This window comes from Chiloscyllium punctatum, chromosome 39 (genome assembly GCF_047496795.1).
Source record: "Chiloscyllium punctatum isolate Juve2018m chromosome 39, sChiPun1.3, whole genome shotgun sequence".
NCBI classification, from domain to species: Eukaryota; Metazoa; Chordata; class Chondrichthyes; order Orectolobiformes; family Hemiscylliidae; genus Chiloscyllium; species Chiloscyllium punctatum.
Window position 1 is genome coordinate 9828506 of NC_092777.1, and position 23184 is coordinate 9851689.

General features: G+C 44.9%; 1 protein-coding gene across 4 annotated transcripts in view; it reads right to left on the reverse strand.

Moving 5' to 3' along the window:
* The window catches only part of LOC140463807 (xylosyltransferase 2-like), a 170527-nt gene that overhangs the window by 125817 nt on the left and 21526 nt on the right, over nt 1–23184 (reverse strand). For all 4 annotated transcript variants that reach the window (XM_072558148.1, XM_072558146.1, XM_072558147.1 and 1 more), the window contains exon 2: nt 1533–2007. In XM_072558148.1, coding sequence (XP_072414249.1) covers nt 1533–2007 — 475 coding nt within the window. The remainder of the gene's footprint in view (nt 1–1532; nt 2008–23184) is intronic.

Sequence of the window (23184 nt, forward strand, 5' to 3'; positions counted from 1 at the left end):
CAAGTGCGATCTCACCAAAGACCTGTAAAATTGCAGCAAGATATCCCTGCTCCTATTCTCAAATCCTCTCACTACAAAGACCAACATACCATTTGGCTTCTTCACCACCCACTGCACATGCATGCTTACTATAGCAACTAGTGTTGCACCTTTCCCTTTCCCAATCTATCACCATTCAAATAATAGATCCCCTGCCAGTTTCTGCTACCAAAGTGGATAATCTCACACTTATTCACATTATACTTCATGCATCTGCCTACTCTCAACTTGTCTAAATCAGAACAATAAGACCTCTGTAGCCTCCTCACAGTTCACCATCTCATCAAATTTTGTGTTATTTGCAAACTTAAATACATTACATTTAGTTCCCTCATCTAAATAGTTAATAAGTGTTGCAAATAGCTGAGGTCCAAGCACCATTCCTAGTCATAGAGATCCTGGGCATGGAGAAAGGTCCTTTGGCCTATCACATCCACACTGGTCAGAAACAAACATCTAACATGATTTTAGAGAAGATTTGTAGCTCGGGTTGTGGATCAGGTTGCAAGTTCCCTTGCTGAACTGACAGATTTGTTCTTAGACGTTTCGTCATCAAGCTAGGTCACATCATCAGTGCGCTGGTGATGTGTCCATTGCTATTTATGGGTCTTGGTCTGTTGTGTGGGTGATATACTTCCAGTCCTTTTTCTGACGTTAACAGACATATCGATTTGGACCCCACTTACCAACCTCTCAGAAAAAGAACCGGAAGTGATATCACCCCCAACTATAGACCAAGACACATAAATAGCAAGTGGGACAGAACGCCAGCACTTCACTGGAGGCTCACTGATGATATTACCTAGCGTAGTAACAAAATGTCTGAGAACATATCTACCAGATCAGTGAGCAAACTTACAACCTGACAAACATCTAAGCAAGTCTAAAGATGTGCAGGTTAGGTGGATTGACCATGCTAAATTGCCCATAGTATCCAGAGATGTATAGGCTAGGAAATGCAAGATTAAGGGGTTAGGGTAGGGGGTGGATCTGGGTGGGATGCTCTTTGCACAGTCGGTGTAGAACTCAATGGCCTGCTTCTTCACTATAGGGATTCTATGAACTAGTCACAGGCAAGTAAGTTGAAAATGGCCAAGACCAATGTGGAACTTTGATGTGGAATTGAGTTTTGGATGATACTAGGAAGAATACAGCTTACTTTAAATGGAGTTAGTAACTATAACTACTAGAATTGTGATAAATCCAAGATAATTTAATTTCAAGATAATTATAATGTTTAAATTACTTAACAACCTCAATTTTTAATTAAATGAACCTTGCAGCTGAAACTGGAAATATTTCACCTGGTCACTTTGGATACAAAGCCACGTCAGGGGCTGCATGTCAATACATTCATAAAATAGAACGTGTTCCCATTCCACACCAGTAAAATTCATCATCTCATTGAACTCAAAATTTAACAGTAAAGATTTGGATGGAAAGAGCTTATACAATTTTGTAGAAGGAAGTTGAACATTATTGTTGCATTATACCTGAGAGATGACAGGAGCGAGGTATAGTGTGTGGCATCAGTCTCCCAGCCTGGTGTAAACAGACAACATTGGCAATTTCTTGCTGGCACTGCTGAGTGCTCGCCCTGGCTAATGCAGACAAGGCATCCTTCCCCATGATGTCACAGTTGGGTGAGAAGCCATTGCTGGTGGATTGGGGAGCTCCTCCCACACTGCCGATGTCCCCATTCTTCAATTCCACTTTCACTTCACTGGTGTTTCTGCTGCTGAATGGATCATTTTGGATGGTATCACTGTAGTGGACTTTTGGAGGGATTCTGTGCCGTGCTGAAGGTTTGCGTCTCACCAAACTAGTCCTTAGTACGCTAGCAGTGCTACCCGGCTGCTCCCTACTTGCTCTCCATGGGCTCAACCGTCGGCTGGATCCCAGATGCCTTCCATCAGAACTGTCCACTTCATTGCTGTCTGGCAATTTGGTTCTCTTCTCCCTCCCCTTCTGTGAACAAAGAAAAAAAACCATGCCCATTATAAATCCAGTCAAAAATCCAGCAATAATTAAAAGGTTGCACAACAACCAAAACTCCCACTTTATTAATGGTTATCATTGTTGCTTTTGATCTTTAAGAGACTTCCATAAATCTGTCAATTGCTCACCCAGAATGCTCCATTCATTTTTTTCAGAATGATCACCACACAACCATTGCAAACCTATTCTTCATCTTAGCAACATTGAAATGCAAACATTTCACACTTTCCATTTCACACACAAGCCGCAAAACTGTGAAACTCAGTTCTTTCAGTCTACCCTTCTCACCTTAATCTTCAAAGTTGGTGCTAACTAAGCCAACATTCTGACATGCTTCCTCCTCTCAACCAACTTTTCATGTTCGGAATTTTACTGTGTGAGCTTTGTCCATTCACAGTTTCTTAATTCAAAGACAATTCTTCAAAACTAAATTACAGAGGCCTTGAAGAAGCTTAACGTAAACAATCAATATCTCTGTCTGTGATATCTGTCTTGTGACATCCTCTGACAGTTCCATTCCCGTGTGATCCCACGTTATAAGAAAATTGCGTTACAAGAAAATCACGTAATAACAGCACCATTTAAACCAATGGAACAAGAATTACATTATAGCCAATACAGGTAAGGAAAGTTTGCATCCTACAAATAATGGTCTAAATTCTTCAATTGCATTATAGCCAATTCGTGTTATAGCAGAATCGACTGTACAAGCACATAGGTGCCTGTCAGTGTGTGACTGACCCCTAAAATGCTTGAAAGTTAAGGCTGAAAAATTGCAGGCTGCAATAAAATTATACAGCCAATCCTATAACAAACATTCCTTCTCAGGAATACACAAAAATGACTCAATAAGATTCTTAACAAATGCAAGAGCTTTAGTATTTTCTCAGTACAAGTTATGAGAAAACTCTGTAACCACTACATTCTCACATGCGAATAACATTTTTTGGAAATTAACAAATAAATTTTTACAGCTGCACTTGAAAAAAGTGATCAGGAGCAATGTAGACCACTGAAACAGATATTGCTAAGACTTAAAATAAATATAAAGAAATAACAAACTGTTACAATAATGACTTGGTACCAGTAATCACAGTAGAGACTGAGGTCATGCCAGACATCACATGGAAATAAAACACTGAATGAGCAACAGACGCTCACTGAAACTAACTTCAACAAAATGAGAGGAAAGAAGAAAACGATAATGCTAAACAGTGACAATCACTGGGCACCAGAGGCTAGCAAATCAGGTTTTGAAACGTGATATGAACATTGTAGACGCCCTCATTGTAATCTTAACAATATTCTCTCAAATCAAGAGTCATTCTTTTAAATTTGAAATTGTGCATTCCTTCTGCTACTTAAGGAATGTAACAGAAAAAGCACAGAAGTACATCTTGATTACTATAACGTGTAATTGAAAATTATGACAGTCCATAATGAAATATATAAAATTAAAATAAATGGCAACTATACCAAAGATCCTTAATCAATGTGTCAGATCAACCAGAAAGCAGAGGCAGAAGCAGGTTATTCAGTCCATCGAGTTTGCTCCATCATTTAATAAGAACACGGTTAAGCTGATGATCCTCAACATCATTTCCCTGCCTTTTCCCAAACAATCTTCAATACCATTACTGATTAAAAATCTGTCTATCTCAGTCTTGTATAGTTTTAATGATGCAGCCTCATCAGATCTCTGTAGTAAAGAATTCCACAGATTCATAAACAAGAAATTCTTCTCATCTATGCACAACCTGTTATTCTGAGATTATGATCTCTGACCCTAATTTCACCCACAAGGGAAAAAATCCTTTCTGTATCTACTCTGTCAAGTCCTCTGAAAATCCTGAATGTTTCAACAAGGTTGCCTCACATTCTTCAATGTCCTAATCTACTTGAACTCATTTTGTAAGACAATCGCTCCAACCCTGTCACAGCCTAGCATATCTTTGCTGGACTGTCTCCAAATCCATTATATCTTACCTCAGATAAAGGGCCCAAACCTGTTCACAATATCCCAGCTGTAGTCTGACAAGTGCCTCATATAGCTTCAGCAAAACCTTGCTATGTTTATACTCCATTCCCTTTGAAAGAAAGGCCAACATTCCATTTGCCTTCCCTATTATCTTCTGAACCTGTATGCAAGCTTACTGTGATTCCTGGACAAAATCCCTCTCCTATGCAGTCTTTCTCCATTTAACAAATGTGTATGCCCATAACTATCTTCAAGAACTCTGCACAGTTCCTTGTGGAGACAAAGTCCTACCTGCACATTGAGAATAACCTCCATGTTGTGTGCCCCTGATACCGTGTTAAATGGGACAGACTTTGAACAGATCTAGCAACTCAAGTCTGGGCATCCATGAGGTGCTCTGGGCAATCAGCAGCAGCAGAATTGTACTCCAGCACAATCAGTATCCTCTTGGCCCAGATATCCCCTACTCAAGCAATACCATTGAGCCAGGGGATCAACCCTGGTTCAATAGTGTGTGCAGAAGAGCATGCCAGGAGCAGCACCAGGCCTACCTGAAGAAGAGGTGTCAACTTGGTGAAGCCACCAAAAAGGACTAGTTGCATGCCAAACAGCATAAGCAGCAAGTAATAAACAGAGCTAAACGATCCCACAATCAATAGACTGGATCATAGCTCTGCCACATCCAGACATAAATAGTGGTGGATGATTAACTAACTCACTGGAAGAGGCCACTCCATAAAAATATCTTCATATTCAAATGGTGGAAGACCCCAAAACATCAGTGCAAAACATAAGGCTGAAGCTTTTGCAGCAATCTTTAGCCACAAGTGCCGAGTGGATGATCCATCTCTGCCTCTTCCAGTGGTTCCCAGCATTATTGATACCAGTTTTTAGCCAATTCAATTAACTCCATGTGATATCAAGAAATGGTTGAAGACACTGGATATTGGAAAGGCTATGGGCCCTGACAACATTTTTGAAATAGTACCGAAGACCTGTGCCTCAGAACATGCCGCTCTCCTAACTAAGCTGCTCCAGTACAGTTACAACATTGGCTTCTATCCAACAATGCAGAAAATTGTCCAAATTTGTCCTGTACATAAAAAGGACAAATCAAACCCAGCCAATTACCGCCCATTAGTCTACTCTCAATCATCAGTAAAGTGATGGAAGGTGTCATCAAACATGCCATCAAGCAGTACCTACTCAGCAATAACCCGATCAATGACACCCAGTTTGGATTCTGCCAGGGCCACTCAGCTCCTGACTTCATTAAAGCCTTGGACATGGATAGAAGAACTGAATTCCAGAGGTGAGGCGAGAGTGACAGCACTTGACATCAAAGCTGCATTCAACCAAGTGTGGCATCAAGGAGCCCTGGTAAAATTTTTTAAAAAATGGGAATCCAGGTGAGAATGTGTAGAGGGTATGAGCAGGTAGGGAAAGAGTTGAGTTTTGAATTTTGTGAAATAAGTGGATCAGCTGAGCATGACTCAGATCAGATAAGAACTTGCAGTTAACAATGGGGTGCTGTAAGCAAAGGTAATGGGTTAACAAGGTGGAAAAGCATTAATTATGTAGAGCCATTTAACAATATTGAAAGTATTCAGTATGTGAGGTCAGTTAACAAGGTGAAAAGTATTCATTATGTGAAGCCAGTTAAGGTTAAGAACATTATTGTGTAACAGTAGATGGCTTAACCTCTACTATTGACACTCACTCATCGTAATGGTCACCCAATTAATATGTATGTTGCCGTATCTGGATGCTGCTCCCTGTAAAATGACTACATAATTCATTAAGAAACTGCTGTTCGAGAGAGAAGACTGAGAACTCATGTCTCTGTGCACATGGATGATCATTCTCTCTCCCTCCAGGGCCCAGAATAAAGATGAAGAAGGTAAAACTAAGTGTGTCTCTGAGCGTTTTGCTTTGACTGGGGCAGGGGCAAACCCTCTGGTGCTTAGAGTCATACATAACTTTAAGTCCAACACACTTAAATTATGCCCAACATTCCATTAACTTTCATGATTACCTGCTGCACCTATGCACAAGTAGTGTGCGTTTCTTGCACATGCTTTGTGTTGCAGCCTTTTGCAGTTTTTTCTCCCTTTAAATAATAGTTATTTTGTTCTTCTGTCCAAAATGAACAACTTCATATTTTCACCTATTACACACCTCGTCCCACCCTTTTTTGTTGATTTACTTAACATATCCGTATCTCTCTGTAAATTGTTTACATCAGTGCCTCAATCTGCCTTTCTATATATTTTTGTCATCTGCAAACTTGGCTACAATTCTTTTGTTTCCTTCCTCCAACTTATTAATATATATTGCGGCTCCTACACTGATCTCTTACGAAAACCACTGATTACAAATCACCAGCCTGAAAAGAAACCTTTATCCCCACTTGTTGTTTTCTGCCCATTAACAAATTCTTTATTCATGTCATATGCAACCTCCAATACTATGGGCTCTTACAACTTATTTAAGGAAGGATGTTAATGCACTGGAATAGTGCAAAGGAGGTGGTGCGATAGCACCAACATCAGCAAGTTTCCTTCCATGATCTACACCACTTCAGGTTGGAAATTTTCATTGTTCCTATATTGGAAAATACCGGAGCTCTAGCACTAACACCAGTGTGATAGCATCTACCCCTCAACAACAAGTGGCCTCAAGAAGGCAGCTCTTGTCCAAGGAAAATACGGTAGGGTCTTTCAAGTTGATTAGCTGCTATTTTAGTGTGTTGATGAGTTTGTAGGCTACCATGATGCCAAGGGGTCCGAGTAGTCTGGCAGTCATTTCCGACCCTATGCAGACAACATGCAAAACTAATGCCAGTTAGAAAATACCTTGCAAGAACTGGAACAAACACTACATTGGACAAACAAGCAGAAAACTTGCCACTAGGATACATGCACATCAACTAACCACAAAACTAAATGGAGAAAGTGAGGACTGCAGATGCTGGAGATCAGAGCTTAAAATGTGTTGCTATAAAAGCGCAGCAGGTCAGGCAGCATCCAAGGAGCAGGAGAATCGACGAAGGGCTCATGACTGAAACATCGATTCTCCTGCTCCTTGGATGCTGCCTGACCTGCTGCGCTTTTCCAGCAACACATTTTCAGCACAAAACTAAACGACCCACTCTCACTAGTATCCTTACACAAGGATAAGGAAGGACAACACTTTCGACGACACATCCATCCCAGGAGAAGCCAAACAGAGACACACACAAGAATTCCTAGAATCATGGCATGCCAAACGAAACTGGGGTAGGATGGCCATGTTGGTAAGGGATGATATTCAGTCCCTTGCGTGGGGGGACCTAGAATCAGGGGATGTAGGGTCAGTATGGATAGAGCTGAGAAATTCTAAGGGTAAAAACACCCTCTTGAGAGTTATCTACAGGCCCCCAAACAGTAGTCTGGATGTCGGATGTAAGTTGAATCAGCAGCTGAAATTGGCCTGTCGCAAAGATGTTACTAAGTTGTTATGGGGTATTTCAACATGCAGGTAGACTGGGAGAATCAGGATAGTATTGGACCTCAAGAAAGAGACTTTGTGGAGTGCCTCCGAGATGGATTCTTAGAGCAGCTGGTGCTGGAGCCGACCAGGGAGAAGGCAATTCTGGATCTGGTATTGTGCAACGAACCAGAATTGATCAGGGACCTCGAAGTGAAGGAGCCATTGGGAAGTAGTGACCATAATACATTAAGCTTCAATCTGCAATTTGAGAGGGAGAGGGTACAGTCGGAAGTGACAGTACTTCTGTTGAATAAAGGGAACTATGGAGCTATGAGGGAGGAGCTGGCCAAAGTTCAATGGTGCAATACCTTAGCAGGGATGACAGTGGAGGAACAATGGCAGATATTGCTGTGTTTAATGCAGAAGATACAGGATCAGTTCATTCCAAAAAGGAAGAAAGATCCTAGGAGGAGGCATGGGTGGCCGTGGCTGACGAGGGAACTTAAGAAACATATAAAGTTAAAAGAGAAAAAGTATAACATAGCAAAAATGAGTGGGAAAACGGAGGACTGGCAAACTTTTAAAGAACAGAGGATTACTAAGAAGTAAATACACAGAGAAAAAAATGAGGTACCAAGGTAAACTGGCCAAAAATATAAAGGAGGATAGTAAAAGCTTTTTTAGGTATGTGAAAGGCAAAAAAATGGTTAAGACTAAAATTGGGCCCTTGAAGACAGAAACAGGGGAATATATTACGGGGAACAAAGAAATGGCAGAAGAATTGAATTGGTACTTCAGATCTGTGTTCACTGGGGAAGACACAAGCAATCTCCCTGAGGTAACAGTGGCCTGAACTTCAGGGAATTTATATTTGCCAGGAATTGGTGTTGGAGAGACTGTTAGATCTGAAGGTTGATAAGTCACCGGGGCCTGATGGTCTACATCCCAGGGTACTGAAGGAGGTGGCTCCAGAAATCGTGGATGCATTGGTGATTATTTTCCAGACTTCGATAGATTCGGGATCAGTTCCTGCGGATTGGAGGGTGGCTTATGTTGTACCACGTTTTAAGAAAGGTGGGAGAGAGAAAGCAGGAAATTACAGACCAGTTAGTCTGACCTCAGTGGTGGGAAAGATGCTGGAGTCTATTATAAAGGATGAAATTACGACACATCTGGATAGTAGGAACAGAATAGGTCAGAGTTAGCATGGATTTATGAAGGGGAAATCATGCTTGACTAATCTTCTGGAATTTTTTGAGGATGTAACTCTGAAGATGGACGAGGGAGAATCAGTAGATGTAGTGTACCAGAACTTTCAGAAAGCTTTTGATAAAGTCCCACATAGGAGGTTAGTGAGCAAAATTAAGGCGCATGGGTATTGGGGACAAAGTACTAACTTGAATTGAAAGTTGGTTGGCTGACAGGAAACAAAGAGTAGTGATAAACGGCTCCATTTCGGAATGGCAGGCAGTGACCAGTGGGTACCGCAGGGATCAGTGCTGGGACCGCAACTTTTTACAATATATATTAATGATATAGAAGATGGTATTAGTAATAACATTAACAAATTTGCTGATGATACTAAGCTAGGTGGCAGGGTGAAATGTGAGGAGGATGTTAGGAGATTACAGGGTGACCTGGACAGGTTAGGTGAGTGGTCAGATGCATGGCAGTTGCAGTTTAGTGTGGATAAATGTATGGTTATCCACTTTGGTGGCAAGAACAGGAAGGCAGATTACTACCTAAATGGAATCAATTTAGGTAAAGGGGCAGTTCTTGTACACCAGTCAATGAAGGTAAGCATGCAGGTACAGCAGGTCGTGAAGGCAGCTAATTGCATGCTGGCCTTCATAACAAGAGGGATTGAGTATAGAAGCAAAGAGGTTCTTCTGCAGCTGTACAGGTGAGACCACACCTGGAGTATTGTGTGCAGTTCTGGTCTCCAAATTTGAGGAAAGATATTCTGGCTATTGAGGGAGTGCAGCGTAGGTTCACGAGGTCAATTCCTGGAATGACGGGATTACCTTACACTGAAAGACTGAAGTGACTGGGCTTGTATACCCTTCAGTTTAGAAGACTGAGAGGGGATCTGATTGAGACATATAAAATTATTAAAAGGATTGGACACTCTGGAGGCAGGAAACAGGTTTCCGCTGATGGGTGAGTGCCGAACCAGAGGACAAAGCTTAAAAATACGGGGTAGACCATTTAGGACAGAGATGAGGAGAAACTTCTTCACCCAGAGAGTGGTGGCTGTGTGGAATGCTCTGCCCCAGAGGGCAGTGGAGGCCCAGTCTCTGGATTCATTTAAGAAAGAGTTGGATAGAGCTCTCAAGGATAGTGGAATCAAGGGTTATGGAGATAAGGCAGGAACAGGATACTGATTAAGGATGATCAGTCATGATCATATTGAATGATGGTACAGGTTGGAAGGGCAGAATGGCCTACTCCTGCACCTATTGTCAATTGATTTGGATCCCATTTACCAGCTTCTGAGAAAAAGAACAGAAAATAGCATCACAATAGGAAATTATGCCACAACATGATCAGGATGTCACCTAATCTAGTCCCACTTACCAGCACGTAGCCACTATCCCTCCAAACCCTTCCTATCATATACCCATCCAGATGCCTTTTAAATATTGCAATTGTACCAGCCTCCACCAATTCCTCTGGCAGCTCATTCCATAAACGTACCAGCCTCTGTGTGAAAAAGTTGCCCCTTAGGTCTCTTTTATGTCATTCCCCTCTCACCCATACCCTCCAGTTCTGCACCTGCACCCCCCCCCCCCAACCCCCCACACTCTAGGGAAAAGACTTTGTCTATTTATCCTATTCATACCCTTCATGATTTTATTAACGCCTATAAAATCACCCCTCAGCCTCCAATGCTCCAGGGAAAACAGCCCCAGCTTACTCAACCTCTCCCTATAGCTCAAAACCGCCAAACCTGGCAACATGCTTGTAAATCTTTTCTGAACCCTTTCAAGTTTAACAACATTCTTCCGATAGGAAGGAGACCAGAACCCCGCTTCTAAAAGTGGCCTAACCAACTTCCTATCCAGCCGCAACATGACCTCCGAACTCCAAAACTCAATAAAGGAAAGTTCACCAAATGCCTTCTTCACTATCCTATCTATCTGCGACTCCACTTTCAAGGAGTTTTGAACCTGCACTCCAAGGTCTCTTTGTTCAGCAACACACCCTAGGACCTGATCATTAAGTACATAAGTCTTGCTAAGATTTGCTTTCCCAAAATGCAGCACCTTGCATTTAGCTAAATTAAACTCCATCTGCCACTCCTCAGCCCACTGGCCCATCTGATCAAGATCCCATTGTAATCTAGGGTAAACTTCTTTGCTGTCCACTACACCTCCAATTTTGGTGACAGCTGTAAACTTACTAACTATACCTCCTATGTTCACATCCAAATCATTTATATAAATGACAACAAGTAGTGGACCCAGCACCGATCCTTGTGGCACTCCACTGGTCACAGGTTTCCATTCTGAAAAACAACCCTCCACCACCACCCTATGTCTTCTATCTTTGAGCCAGTTCTGTATCAAAATGGCTAGTTCTCCCTGTATTCCCTGAGATCTAACCTTGCTAATCAGTTTCCCATGAGGAACCTTGTTGAACACCTTACTGAAGTCCATATAGATCACATCCACCGCTCTGTCCTCATTAATCCTCTTTGTTACTTCTTCAAAAAAAATCAGTCAAGTTCGTGAGACATGATTTCCCATGCTTAAAAATGTGTTGCTGGTAAAGCACAGCAGGTCAGGCAGCATCAAAGGAGAAGGAGAATGAACGTTTCGGGCACAAGCCCTTCTTCAGGAATGAGGAGGGTGTGCCAAGCAGGCTAAGATAAAAGGTAGGGAGGAGGGACTTGGGGGAGGGGTGTTGGGAATGCGATTGGTGGAAGCAAGTTAAGGTGAGGGTGATAGGCTGGAGAGGGGGTGGGGGCGGAGAAGTCAGGAAGAAGATTGCAGGTCAGGAAGGCAGTGCTGAGTCTAAGGGCTGGGACTGAGAGAAGGTGGGGGGAGGGGAAATGAGGAAGCTGGAGAAATCCGCATTCCTCTCCTGTGGCTGGAGGGTTCCTAGGCGGAAGGTGAGTCGCTCTTCCTCCAGGCGTCGTGTTGCCATGGTCTGGCGATAGAGGAGGCCAAGGACCTGCATGTTCTTGGTGGAGTGGGAGGGGGAGTTAAAGTGTTCAGCCACGGGGCGGTTGGGTTGGTTGGTGCAGGTATCCCAGAGGTGTTCTCTGAAACGTTCCACAAGTAGGCGGCCTGTCTCCCCAATGTATAGGAGGCCACCTCGGGTGCAGCGGTTGCAGTAAATGATGTGTGTGGAGGTGCAGATGAATTTCTGATGGATATGGAAGGATCCCTTGGGCCTTGGAGGGAAGTGAGGGGAGAGGTGTGGGCGCAAGTTTTGCATTTTTTGCGGTTGCAGGGGAAGGTGCCGGGAGTGGAGGTTGGGTTGGTGGGGGGTGTGGATCTGACAAGGGAGTCACGGAGGGAGTGGTCTTTCTGGAACGCTGATAGGGGTGGGGAGGGAAATATACCCTTGGTGGTGGTGTCAGTTTGGAGGTGGCGGAAATGACAGAGGATGATACGATGTATCTGGGATGTTGGTAGGGTGGTAGGTGAGGACTAGTGGGGTTCTGTCCTGGTGGCGATTGAAGGGGCGGGGTTCAAGGGCGGAGGAGCAGGAAGTGGAGGAGATGCAGTGGAGAGCATCGTCAACCATGTCTGAAGGGAAATTGCGGTCTTTGAAGGAGACCATCTGTGTTGTTCGATATTGGAATTGGTCCTCCTGGGACCAGATGCAGAGAAGGAATTGGGAATATGGGATGGCATTTTTACAGGGGGCAGGGTGGGAAGAGGTGTAATCTAGATAGCTGTGGGAGTCAGTCAGATTATAGTATATGTCCGTGTTGAGTCGGTCGTCCGAGATAGAGACGCAGAGGTCTAGGAAGGGGAGGGAGGAGTCTGAGACAGTCCAGGTAAATTTGAGGTTGGGGTGGAAGGTGTTAGTAAAGTGGATGAACTGTTCAACCTCCTTGTGGGAGCACGAGGTAGCGCCGACATAGTCATCAATGTAGCGGTGGAAAAGGTGGGGGGTGATGCCAGTGTAGCTGCGGAAGATGGACTGTTCCACATATCCAACGAAGAGGCAGGCATAGCTGGGGCCCATGCAGGTGCCCATCGCTACTCCTTTGGTTTGGAGGAAGTGAAAGGATTGGAAGGAGAAGTTGTTAAGAGTGAGGACCAGTTCAGTCAGTCGAAGGAGAGTGTCAGTGGAAGGGTACAGGTTGGTTCGGCGGGAAAGGAAGAAGCGGAGGGCTTTGAGGTCTTCGTGATGGGGGATGGATGTCCATGGTGAAGATAAAGCGTTGGGGGCCGGGGAAGTGAAAATCATGGAGGAGGTGGAGGTGTCCCGAACGTAGGTGGGGAGTTCTTGGACTAAGGGGGAGAGGACCGTGTCAAGGTATGCAGAGATGAGTTCAGTGGGGCAGGAGCAGGCTGAGACAATGGGTCGGCCGGGGCAGTCAGGTTTGTGGATTTTGGGCAGGAGGTAGAAACGGGCGGTGTGGGGTTGTGGGACTGTGAGGTTGGAGGCAGTGGATGGGAGATCCCCTGAGGTGATGAGGTTATGGATGGTCTGGGAGATGATGGTTTGGTGGTGGGAGATGGGGTCATGGTCAAGGGGGCAGTAGGAGGAGTTGTCCGCGAGCTGGCATTTAGCCTCAGCAATATAAAGATCGGTGCGCCAAACTACCACCGCGCCTCCTTTGTCTGCCAGTTTGATGGTGAGGTTGGGGTTGGAGTGGAGGGAGTGGAGGGCTGTACGTTCCGAGGGTTAGAGGTTGGAGTGGATGAGAGGGGTGGAGAGGTTGAGGCGGTCAATGTCATGGCAGCAGTTGGCTATGAAGAGATCGAGGGCAGGTAAGATGCCAGCACGGGGTGTCCAGGTGGATGGGGTGTGTTAGAGGCGGGAGAAGGGGTCGTCAGAGGGTGGGCGGGAGTCCTGGTTGGAGAAGTAGTCGCAGAGGCGAAGGCGGCAGAAGAATTGTTCGACGTCTTGCCGTGTGTTGAATTCGTTAATCCGGGAGCGTAGGGGGATGAAGGTGAGGCCTCTGCTGAGGATTGATTTTTCATCCTCAGAGAGAGTGAGGTCTGGAGGGATGGTGAAAATACGGCAGGGCTGGGAGCTAGGACCTGGCGTGGGGCTGGAGCTGGGAGTGGGGGGCGGGGTTAGGCACGAGGTGGAGATCGGCACGGGGTAGAGATCGGCGAGGGGGCGGAGACACATTCGGCGTGGTCGGTGTGTAGGTGAGTGACATCACTGGGGGCGGAAGTCGATGCTGCAACGACAACTCCGGGGGCGGAATTGGCTGCGGCAAATGCAGAAACGGTGTTTTAGATTAGATTAGATTAGATTACTTACAGTGTGGAAACAGGCCCTTCGGCCCAACAAGTCCACACCGCCCCGCCGAAGCGCAACCCACCCATACCCCTACATCTACATCTACCCCTTACCTAACACTTCGGGCAATTTAGCATGGCCAATTCACCTGACCTGCACATCTCTGAACTGTGGGAGGAAACCGGAGCACCCAGAGGAAACCCACGCAGACACGGGGAGAACGTGCAAACTCCACACAGTCAGTCGCCTGAGGCGGGAATTGAACCCGGGTCTCCGGCGCTGTGAGGCAGCAGTGCTAACCACTGTGCCACCGTGCCGCCCACAAAGGTGTTGTTCCTGGTGGCTGTGGACCTCGCTGAGGCTGCGAATCTGTCAGCGATGGTCTTCCTGGTGATTGTGGAGGCAGTTATCTGGGCGGCGATCGCGGAGGTTGCATGGTCGGTGGGGGCGGAAGTCACATCATGGTTCACGGCGGCAGTTGCTGCAGCGGCTGCACGGATAATGGCGTCCGAGCGCTGCCGGAGGCCGATGGAAGATTCTGGAATGGTTGAGGAATCTGGAGTGTGGGGGTAAGTACATGAAAGTTTTTGGTACTTATTGTCTTTAATTTCCGATATGGCTAGGAAGAACTGTTTGTTTAGTGTATGGATTCTTCTGTGGATGAAGAACAGTAGAGGACGTTTACAGGTCTGTGAGTGTTGTCCTGAGCTGGGGTAGGGCTGACTGCAGGGAATGTAAGTAGCAGCGCATGGCTGCAATCGTGGAGCGGAGGATCCGGAGGGAGGTCTGTTGCTAGAGGCAATTTCCCCTCAGACGTGGTTGACTATGCTCTCCACTGCATCTCCTCCACTTTCTGCTCCTCCGCCCTTGAACCCCGCCCCTCCAATCGCCACCAGGACAGAACCCCACTAGTCCTCATCTACCACCCTACCAACCTCCAGATACATCGGATCAGCCTTCGTCATTTCCACCACCTCCAAACGGACCCCACCACCAAGGATATATTTCCCTCCCCACCCCTATCAGCGTTCCAGAAAGACCACTCCCTCCGCGACTCCCTTGTCAGATCCACACCCCCCACCAACCCAACCTCCACTCCCGGCACCTTCACCTGCAACCGCAAAAAATGCAAAACTTGCGCCCACACCTCCCCCCTCACTAAATACTCATTTAGTATCTCCCTCATCTCCTGCAGCTCCACACAAAGGCCACCGTGCTGATCTTTGCGGGGCCCTAGTTAGCCTTTTGTCTTTCATATATTTGCAAAAATCTTTTAGATTCTCCTTAACTCTATTTGCCAAAGCTATCTCATGTCCCCTTTTTGCCTTCCTGATTTCCTTCTTAAGTATACTCCTAGTGCTGTTATACTCTTCTCAGGATTCAGTCAATCTATCCTGTCTGACATAAGCTTCCTTCCTTTTCTTAACCAAACATTACATTTCTCTAGTCATCTCGCATTCCCTACCCCTACCGGCCTTTCCTTTCACCCTGACAGGAATATACTTTCTCTGGACTCTCATCTCATTTCTAAAGGCTTCCCATTTTCCAGCTGTCCCTTTATCTGCAAATGTCAGCCCCCAAGTTCTTGCCGAATACAGTCAAAATTAGCCTTCCTCCAATTTAGAACTTCAATTTTTAGATCTGGTCTATCCTTTTCTATCACTATTTTAAATCTAATAGAATTATGGTCGCTGGCCGCAAAGTGCTCTCCCACTGACACCTCAGTCACCTGCCCTGCCTTATTTCCCAAGAGTAGGTCATGTTTTGCACTTTCTCTAGTAGGTACATCCACATACTAAATCAGAAAATTTTCTTGTACACACTTAACAAATTCCTCTCCATCTAAACCCTTAACATTATTGTGTTCCCCGTCTATGTTTGGAAAGTTAAAATCCCCTACCATAAGCACCCTATTATTCTTACAGATAACTGAGAGCTCCTTACAAATTTGTTTCTCAATTTCCCTCTGACTATTAGGGGGTCTATAATACAATCACAATAAGGTGATCATCCCTTTCTTATTTCTCAGTTCCACCCAAATAACTTCCCTGGACATATTTCCAGAATATACCCTCTCAGCACAGCTGTAACGCCATCCTTTATCAAAAACACCACTCCCCCTAGTCTCTTGACTCCTTTTCTGTCCTTCCTGTAGCATTTGTACCCTGCCTGCCCTGACTGTTTGACTCGCTTCTTTTCTCAACTGTACCAGTCTCAGATTGATCCCTTTCTTCACTATCTACCTGAGTCCCACACTCCCACCTTACTACTTTAAATCCTCCCGAGCAATTCTAGCAAGTCCCCTACCAATTCAGTTGCAATCCATCCTTCTTGTACAGGTCACTTCTACCCCAGAAGTGATTCCAATGGTCCAAAAATGTGAATCCTGCTCCCATTCACCGGTTCCTCAGCCACACATTCATCTGCTCTATCCTCCTATTCCTGCCCTCACTAGCTCATAGCACCGGGAGTAATCCAGATATTACTACCCTTGAGGACTTCCTCTTTAAATTCCTGCCAAACTTTCTATATTCTCCCTCAGAATCTCATCCTTATTCCCTTCCTATGTCGTATGTTCCAATATATACAATGACCTCCTGCTCGTCCCCTTCCCCCTTGAGAACACATTGCATCCTCTCTAAAGCATCCTTGATCCTGACACCAGGGAGGCAACACACCATTCTGATTTTTCGCTGCTGGCCACAGAAACGTTTATCTATACCTCTGACTAGACAGTCCCCTAACACAATCAATCGCTTGGAACCTGATGTACCCCTCGTTGCATTAGAGCCAGTCTCAATACCAGAAACTTGGCTGTTCATGCTACATTCCCCTGAGAATCTATCACCCCCTACATTTTTCAAAACAGCATATTTGTTTGAAATAGGGATAGCCAAAGAAGACTCCTGCACAACAAAACTACCTCTCTTCCCTTTCCTGGAGTTAACCCATCTATGTGACTGTATCTGCAGCTTTCCTCCCTTCCTATAACTGACATCCATCACACCCTTTGCTCTTGTAAATTCCTCACTGCCTCCAACTATTGCTCCAACTGACCCATTTGGATTCGCAATCAAAAGCATTTGTTGCAGATCCACTGTAACCTGTAAACTCTCCCTAAACTCCCACATCCAACAAGAAGAGCTTAACACTTTAGTAAAGGCCACTTTTGCTTCTTCCAACCTACAGACCCAGAAAATTGCACCATCTTATTCCTCTACAAAACACTTTTTCAGGGTAATATAATACTTATGACTTCAGAGACATATCTCAACAAAACATATAATCTATAAAGAACTCACTCTACTCACTATTGTACATTTACAGCAAGGCTACACTTAAAACTATTTACTTATCTGGTTCGGTGCTGTAATGTCTCCCAAACTGGTTCCTCCAAGATCAGTTGTGAATTTCGCTGTTTGTTAAGTTTTCCTAGATGCACTCCAATGTCCAGCGATGCATGAATTCAAACTGCACAGGTTCACTGCTGTGTCAGTTAGCAGTGTGGGTTTCTTTCTCTCTCTCTCTCCTGCACTGACCATGTGCTGCCTTTGTCTGTCCTTTTCCCTTTTAAAAGTGCCATTGTTTTGACTTTATTTTCTCCAAAGTACCAAAACAATGCAGCAGCATATAAAAACAGTAATTGCTGCTCTGGAATTCAAGGAAATCACCTGCAACACCTAAAACACCTCAAAAAAAGGAGCAGCCTGTTACAGCCAGAAATCTTTTCTGTCCTCCATCTTAGATTACCCAGAATCCAATCCAGGTCTTTTTCAATATATAATTTCAGTTATATCACACTGTAAACTTTTGCTACACATTCTGTGCCTTACAATCTTATACCTCACAAGCACCTGATGAAGCAAAGTGTTCCGAAAGCTAGAGCTTCCAAATAAACCTGTTTGACTATAACATGGTGTTGTGTGATTTTTAACTTTAAAGTCGTGTTGTACACCCCAGTCCAACACCAGCATCTCCAAATCATGACCATCGACGCCATTAACTGCCAGCTCAAAGTGGAGAGAATCTCCAAGAAGATCACACGTATCAAAACAGACATCAAGTTTCTGCAGAAATGCAGGAAAGCAGGAACAATCCCAAAAGGATTACAAATCACGAACCCACTCAAGTCGATCTACAGCACAGACTACACGAAGAGACTCTGCCTCAATCATCTTGTGCACCAACCTTGCCACCAGCAGTTGCCACAACCTTGAAATTAAGATGGAGTCTACATGCTCAGCCTGCACCCAGGATACAATAGTACAGTTACAGGACATTGCTAAACAGGCAAGGTTGCAAAACTACACCACGTACATATACACCACAAACAAGAAGCTGGAGAAACTTGGCATCACCACTCGTAGCCAAGTCCACCTGGGCACCACAGTGGAAAACGTTATCATCACCGGGAAGTCAATCGTTAACTTATCAGACTATACCCTTCAACTGGAAGAGATTGAAGTTCTTAGCAGGGGTTTCAATTTCTGCCCCACCACCAAAATGAACCCCCTTGGTCCTGCAACAGACGCAGAGGAATTCATCAAACGAATGAGACGCCAAGAATTCTATCAAGATGCCAGCAGTGATCCCAACAACAAATGGGAACAGTCATCACAGGGATCCGTAGAGGGATGACCAAAGGAGTCAACTTGGACCCCACTGGAGCGCTGCTGCCCTGGGCTTGACACGTATGCTCAAACCGTCCGGAAAAATATAAATGTCAGATTCATCAGCCATATGCACAAGGTAGAGCAAAATGCAACGCCATCCTTGCTCTCAAAACCAATCACAACATTGTTATCAAACCAGCAGATAAAGAGGGGCCAACGTCATTCAGAATAGAACAGATTACTGCAAGGAAGTGTACCGACAATTGAACTACCAGGAACACTGCAGGTAACTACCAGCCGATCCGACCGAAGTGCACAACCATGAACTAAACACATTGATCAGGACTTTGGATCCAGTTCTCCAGAGTTCCCTACACGCACTCATCCCACATACTTCTCGCGTAGGCAACTTCCGAAGTTACACAAAGCCAACACACCAGGACGTCCCATCGTATCAGGCAATGGGACCCTGTGTGAGAACCTCTGGCTATGTCGAAGGCATCTTGAAACCCATTGTACAGAGGATCCCCAGCTTCTGTCGCGATACTGCAGATTTCTCACAGAAATTCCACACCCACGGACCAGTCGTACCGGGAACATTCCTCGTCACAATGGACGTTTCAGCACTCGACACCAGCATCCCCCATAATTGCAGCAACAGCCTCAGTACTCAACACCAACAACTGCCAATCTCTGAGCACCATCCTACAACTCATCCGCTTTATCCTTGACCACTACATTTTTACCTTTGACAACCAGTTCTTCATCCAGACACACAGAACAGCCACGGGGACCAAACTTGCACCCTAATATACCAACATTTTCATACACAGGTTCCAACAAGATTTCTTCTCTACACAGGACCTCCAACCAACACTATACACCAGGTACACTAACGACAGTTTCTTCCTCTGGACCCATAGCATGGAGTCACTTGAACAACTACAGTGATATCAATGAGTTTCATCCCACTATCAATCTCCCCATGGATTACTCTTTAATACCTATCTCATTCTTGGATACATGCACCTTCACCAAGGATGGGTACCTCAGCACCTCACTGTACCGCAAACGCACAAATAACCTACACTTCTCCAGCAACCACCCAAAACATATTAAAACAGCAATCCCCTACCGACAAGCCCTATGCATACACAGGATTTGTTCAGATGAGGAGGAACGTGACGGGACTTGGAAGCACTCAAGGATGTCTTCATAAGAATAGGGTACAATGCTCAACTCGTTGACCGCCAGTTCCGACGTGCCATAGCGAGAAACCATAATGACCTCCTCAGGAGACAGGTATGAACTGCAGCAGGGTACCCTTCACTATCCAGTACTTCCCAAGAGTCGAAAAACTACGCCATGTTCTTCACAGCCTGCAACACATTATTAATGAGGATGAGTACCTCACCAAGACGTTACCCACACCTCCACTTCTCGCCTTTAAACAGCCACCAAACCTCAAACAGATCATCGTTCTCAGCAAACTGCCCAGCTTTCAGGACAACACCATACAACACTATCATGGCGGATGCTGCAAGACGTGTCAGAGTGTCGATGCAGATATCACCATTTCACATAGGGACACCACCCACCATGTACGCGGCAGATACTCATGTGGCTCAGCCAACGATGCCTATCTCATACACTGCAGGCGAGAATGCCCCAAGGCATAGTACATTAGCGAGACCAAGCAGAGGCTACTGCAATGGATGAATGTACACTGCACAACAATCAACAGATAGGAGTATTCCCTCCCACTCGGAGAACACTCCAGCAGTCTGGGACATTCGACCTCGGACTTTCGGGTGACCATCCGCCAAGGCAGACTTTGGGACAGGCAACAACGCAAAGTGGCAAAGCAGAGGCTGATAGCCAAGTTCAGTACCCAACCAGGACCTTGGAGTCATGTCACACTACAGGTGACCCTAGTGCACTATATACACAGACACACAGCTACAGACCCATACACTCACGCAGACCCTCTCTCTCATATGTTCACACACACACACACCCACACTCATACCCACAATGCACCCTCTGACTTATACCCCTTTACACCCTCACACATACACGCACTCTCAAAGACACAACACTCATACCCCACCCCCCAAACATGCACATACACCTCATGCACACACACGCATAAGTTTGTATGTATGAATTTGAACTTGCAGAAATACATTTTATTTTGCTCAAAATCTGCATGAATCCATGTCAGATTCTGTAAATTCTTTTTAGAAATAGTATCTGTCTGAACATTGGGTCAGCTCACATCTGCAATGCATTATCTGGGCCGTTATGGCACCTATTGTTAAAGTTCACTTGAGAATGTAACTTTTTTTAAAAAGTGGTGGCACAGTGGTTAGCACTGCTGCCTCACAGCACCAGGGTCCCAGGTTCAATTCCAGCCTCTGGCGACTGTGTGGAGTTTGCACATTCTCCCTATATCTGATTGGGTTTCCTCCCACAGTCCAAAAATGTGCAGGTCAGGTGAATTGGCCATGCTAAATTGCCCTTAGTGTTAGGTGCATTAGTCAGAGGGAAATAGGTCTGGGTGGGTTACTCTTCAGAGGGTCGGTGTTGGACTGGTTGGGCTGAAGGGCCTGTTTCCACACTGTAGGGAATCTAATTTAATCGAAAAGAACTGAAACCAATATGGTCATTCTAAAAGATGTGAGACTTTAAACAATCCAGGTCTTATATCATTTCAGTTGCATCACACTGGAAACCTTTGCTTTAAATTCTTTGCCTTACAATCTTCTACTCCTCAACCACCTGATGAAGGAGCAGCACTCCGAAAGCTAGTGCTTCCAAATAAACCAGTTAGACTATAACCTGGTGTTGTGAGATTTTTAACCATGTTACACAAAATAGACCTGTATCCATCAGTACTCTATACCAATATTATACGGACAGATTTGTTTCTTTAGATATGTAATGTTACATAGTCAGAAGTAACATGACACCAGGTTATAGTCCAACAGGTTTATTTGAAATCACCCGCTTTTGAAGCACTGCCCCTTCGATACTCCACCTGACGAAGGAGCAGCGCTCCAAAAGTGCATGATTTCAAATAAACCTGTTGGACTATAAACTGGTGTCATGTAACTTCTGACCTTGTCTACCTCAGTCCAACACTGGCATCATGTTATACAGTGACAGACCTATTCCATCCGTACTGTAACCCAGCATTATAGGGACAAACTTGTCTCCCCAGTGCTCTGCCCCAGTGTTATATGATTAGACATATCCCTACCATCATTTTAATAGTGTGTTATGGTCACACACCTCTGCATACCAGAACTGTACCCAGTGCTTCAGCCCATCCTGTCCCTACCAGTCAAAACAATCACCTAATTACGCTAATCCCAATTTCTAGCACTTGGCCCATTGCCCTGTTTACAATTTTAACATGACTTGCCAGCTCTTATACTCAATACCCTGTCCAATGAAGTTAAGCATACCATATGCTTTCTTAACCACTCTATCCACCTGTACAGCAACCTTCAGGGTACAATGGACCTGCACTCCCAGATCTCATGCCCATCAACCTTTCCCAAGGCTCTTCCGTTCATTGTATAATTCACTCTAGAATGAGTCTTGCCTAAATGCATCACCTCACATTTGTCTGGCTTGAACTCCATCTGCCACTTTTCCACCCAACTCTCCAGTCTATCTATATCCTCTTGTATTCTTTGACAGTCCCTTTCTGATAAATCACCAATTTTCGTGTCATCTGCAAACTTGCTGATCATACAAACAGTGCCCTTTTCCAGATCATTTATGTACATTACAAACAATAGTGGCCCCAATACTGATCCCTGTGGAACACCACTGGTCACCTTTCTCCATTTTGAGAAACTCCCTTCAACTACTACTGTCTCCTGTTGCTCAACCAGTTCTTTATCCACCGAGCTAGAACACCCTGCACACCATGTGACTTTACTTTCTCCATTAGTTTACCCATGGGGAATCTTATCGAATGGATTACTAAAGTCCATGTATATGACATCAACAGCCCTTCCTTTATCTAACAACTTGGTCACTTCCTCAAAGAACTCCATTAAGTTGGTACGGCATGACCTCCCCCGCACAAAACTGTGCTATCACTGATAAGTCTACTCTTTTCTAAATATAAATAGAACCTATCCCTTAGTACCTTCTCCAGCAACTTTCTCACCACTGATGTCAGACTCACTGGTCTGCAGTTTCCTGGAATATCCCTACTACCTTTCTTGTACAGGGGGACAACATGAGTAACCTTCCAGTCCTCCGGCACCTCACCTGTGTTTAAGGATGCCACAAGGATATCTGCCAGGGCCCCAGCTATTGCCTCTTTCACCTCCCTCAGCAACCTGGGGTGGATCCCATCTGGTCCTGGGGATTTGTCCACCTTAATAACCTCTAGCCTACACAATACATCTTCCCTACTTATGCCAATGTGATCCAGATTAATCAAACTTCTATCTTTAATCTCAACATTCATCTTGTTCTTCTCTTCTGTGAACACTGATGCAAAGTAATCATTCAGAATCTCACCCATTCTCTCAGGTTCAACACACAGCCTTCCTTCATTGTCTTTTAGTAGACCAATCCTTTCTCTAGTTACCCGCTTGCTTCTTATAAAAGAATAAAATACTTTGG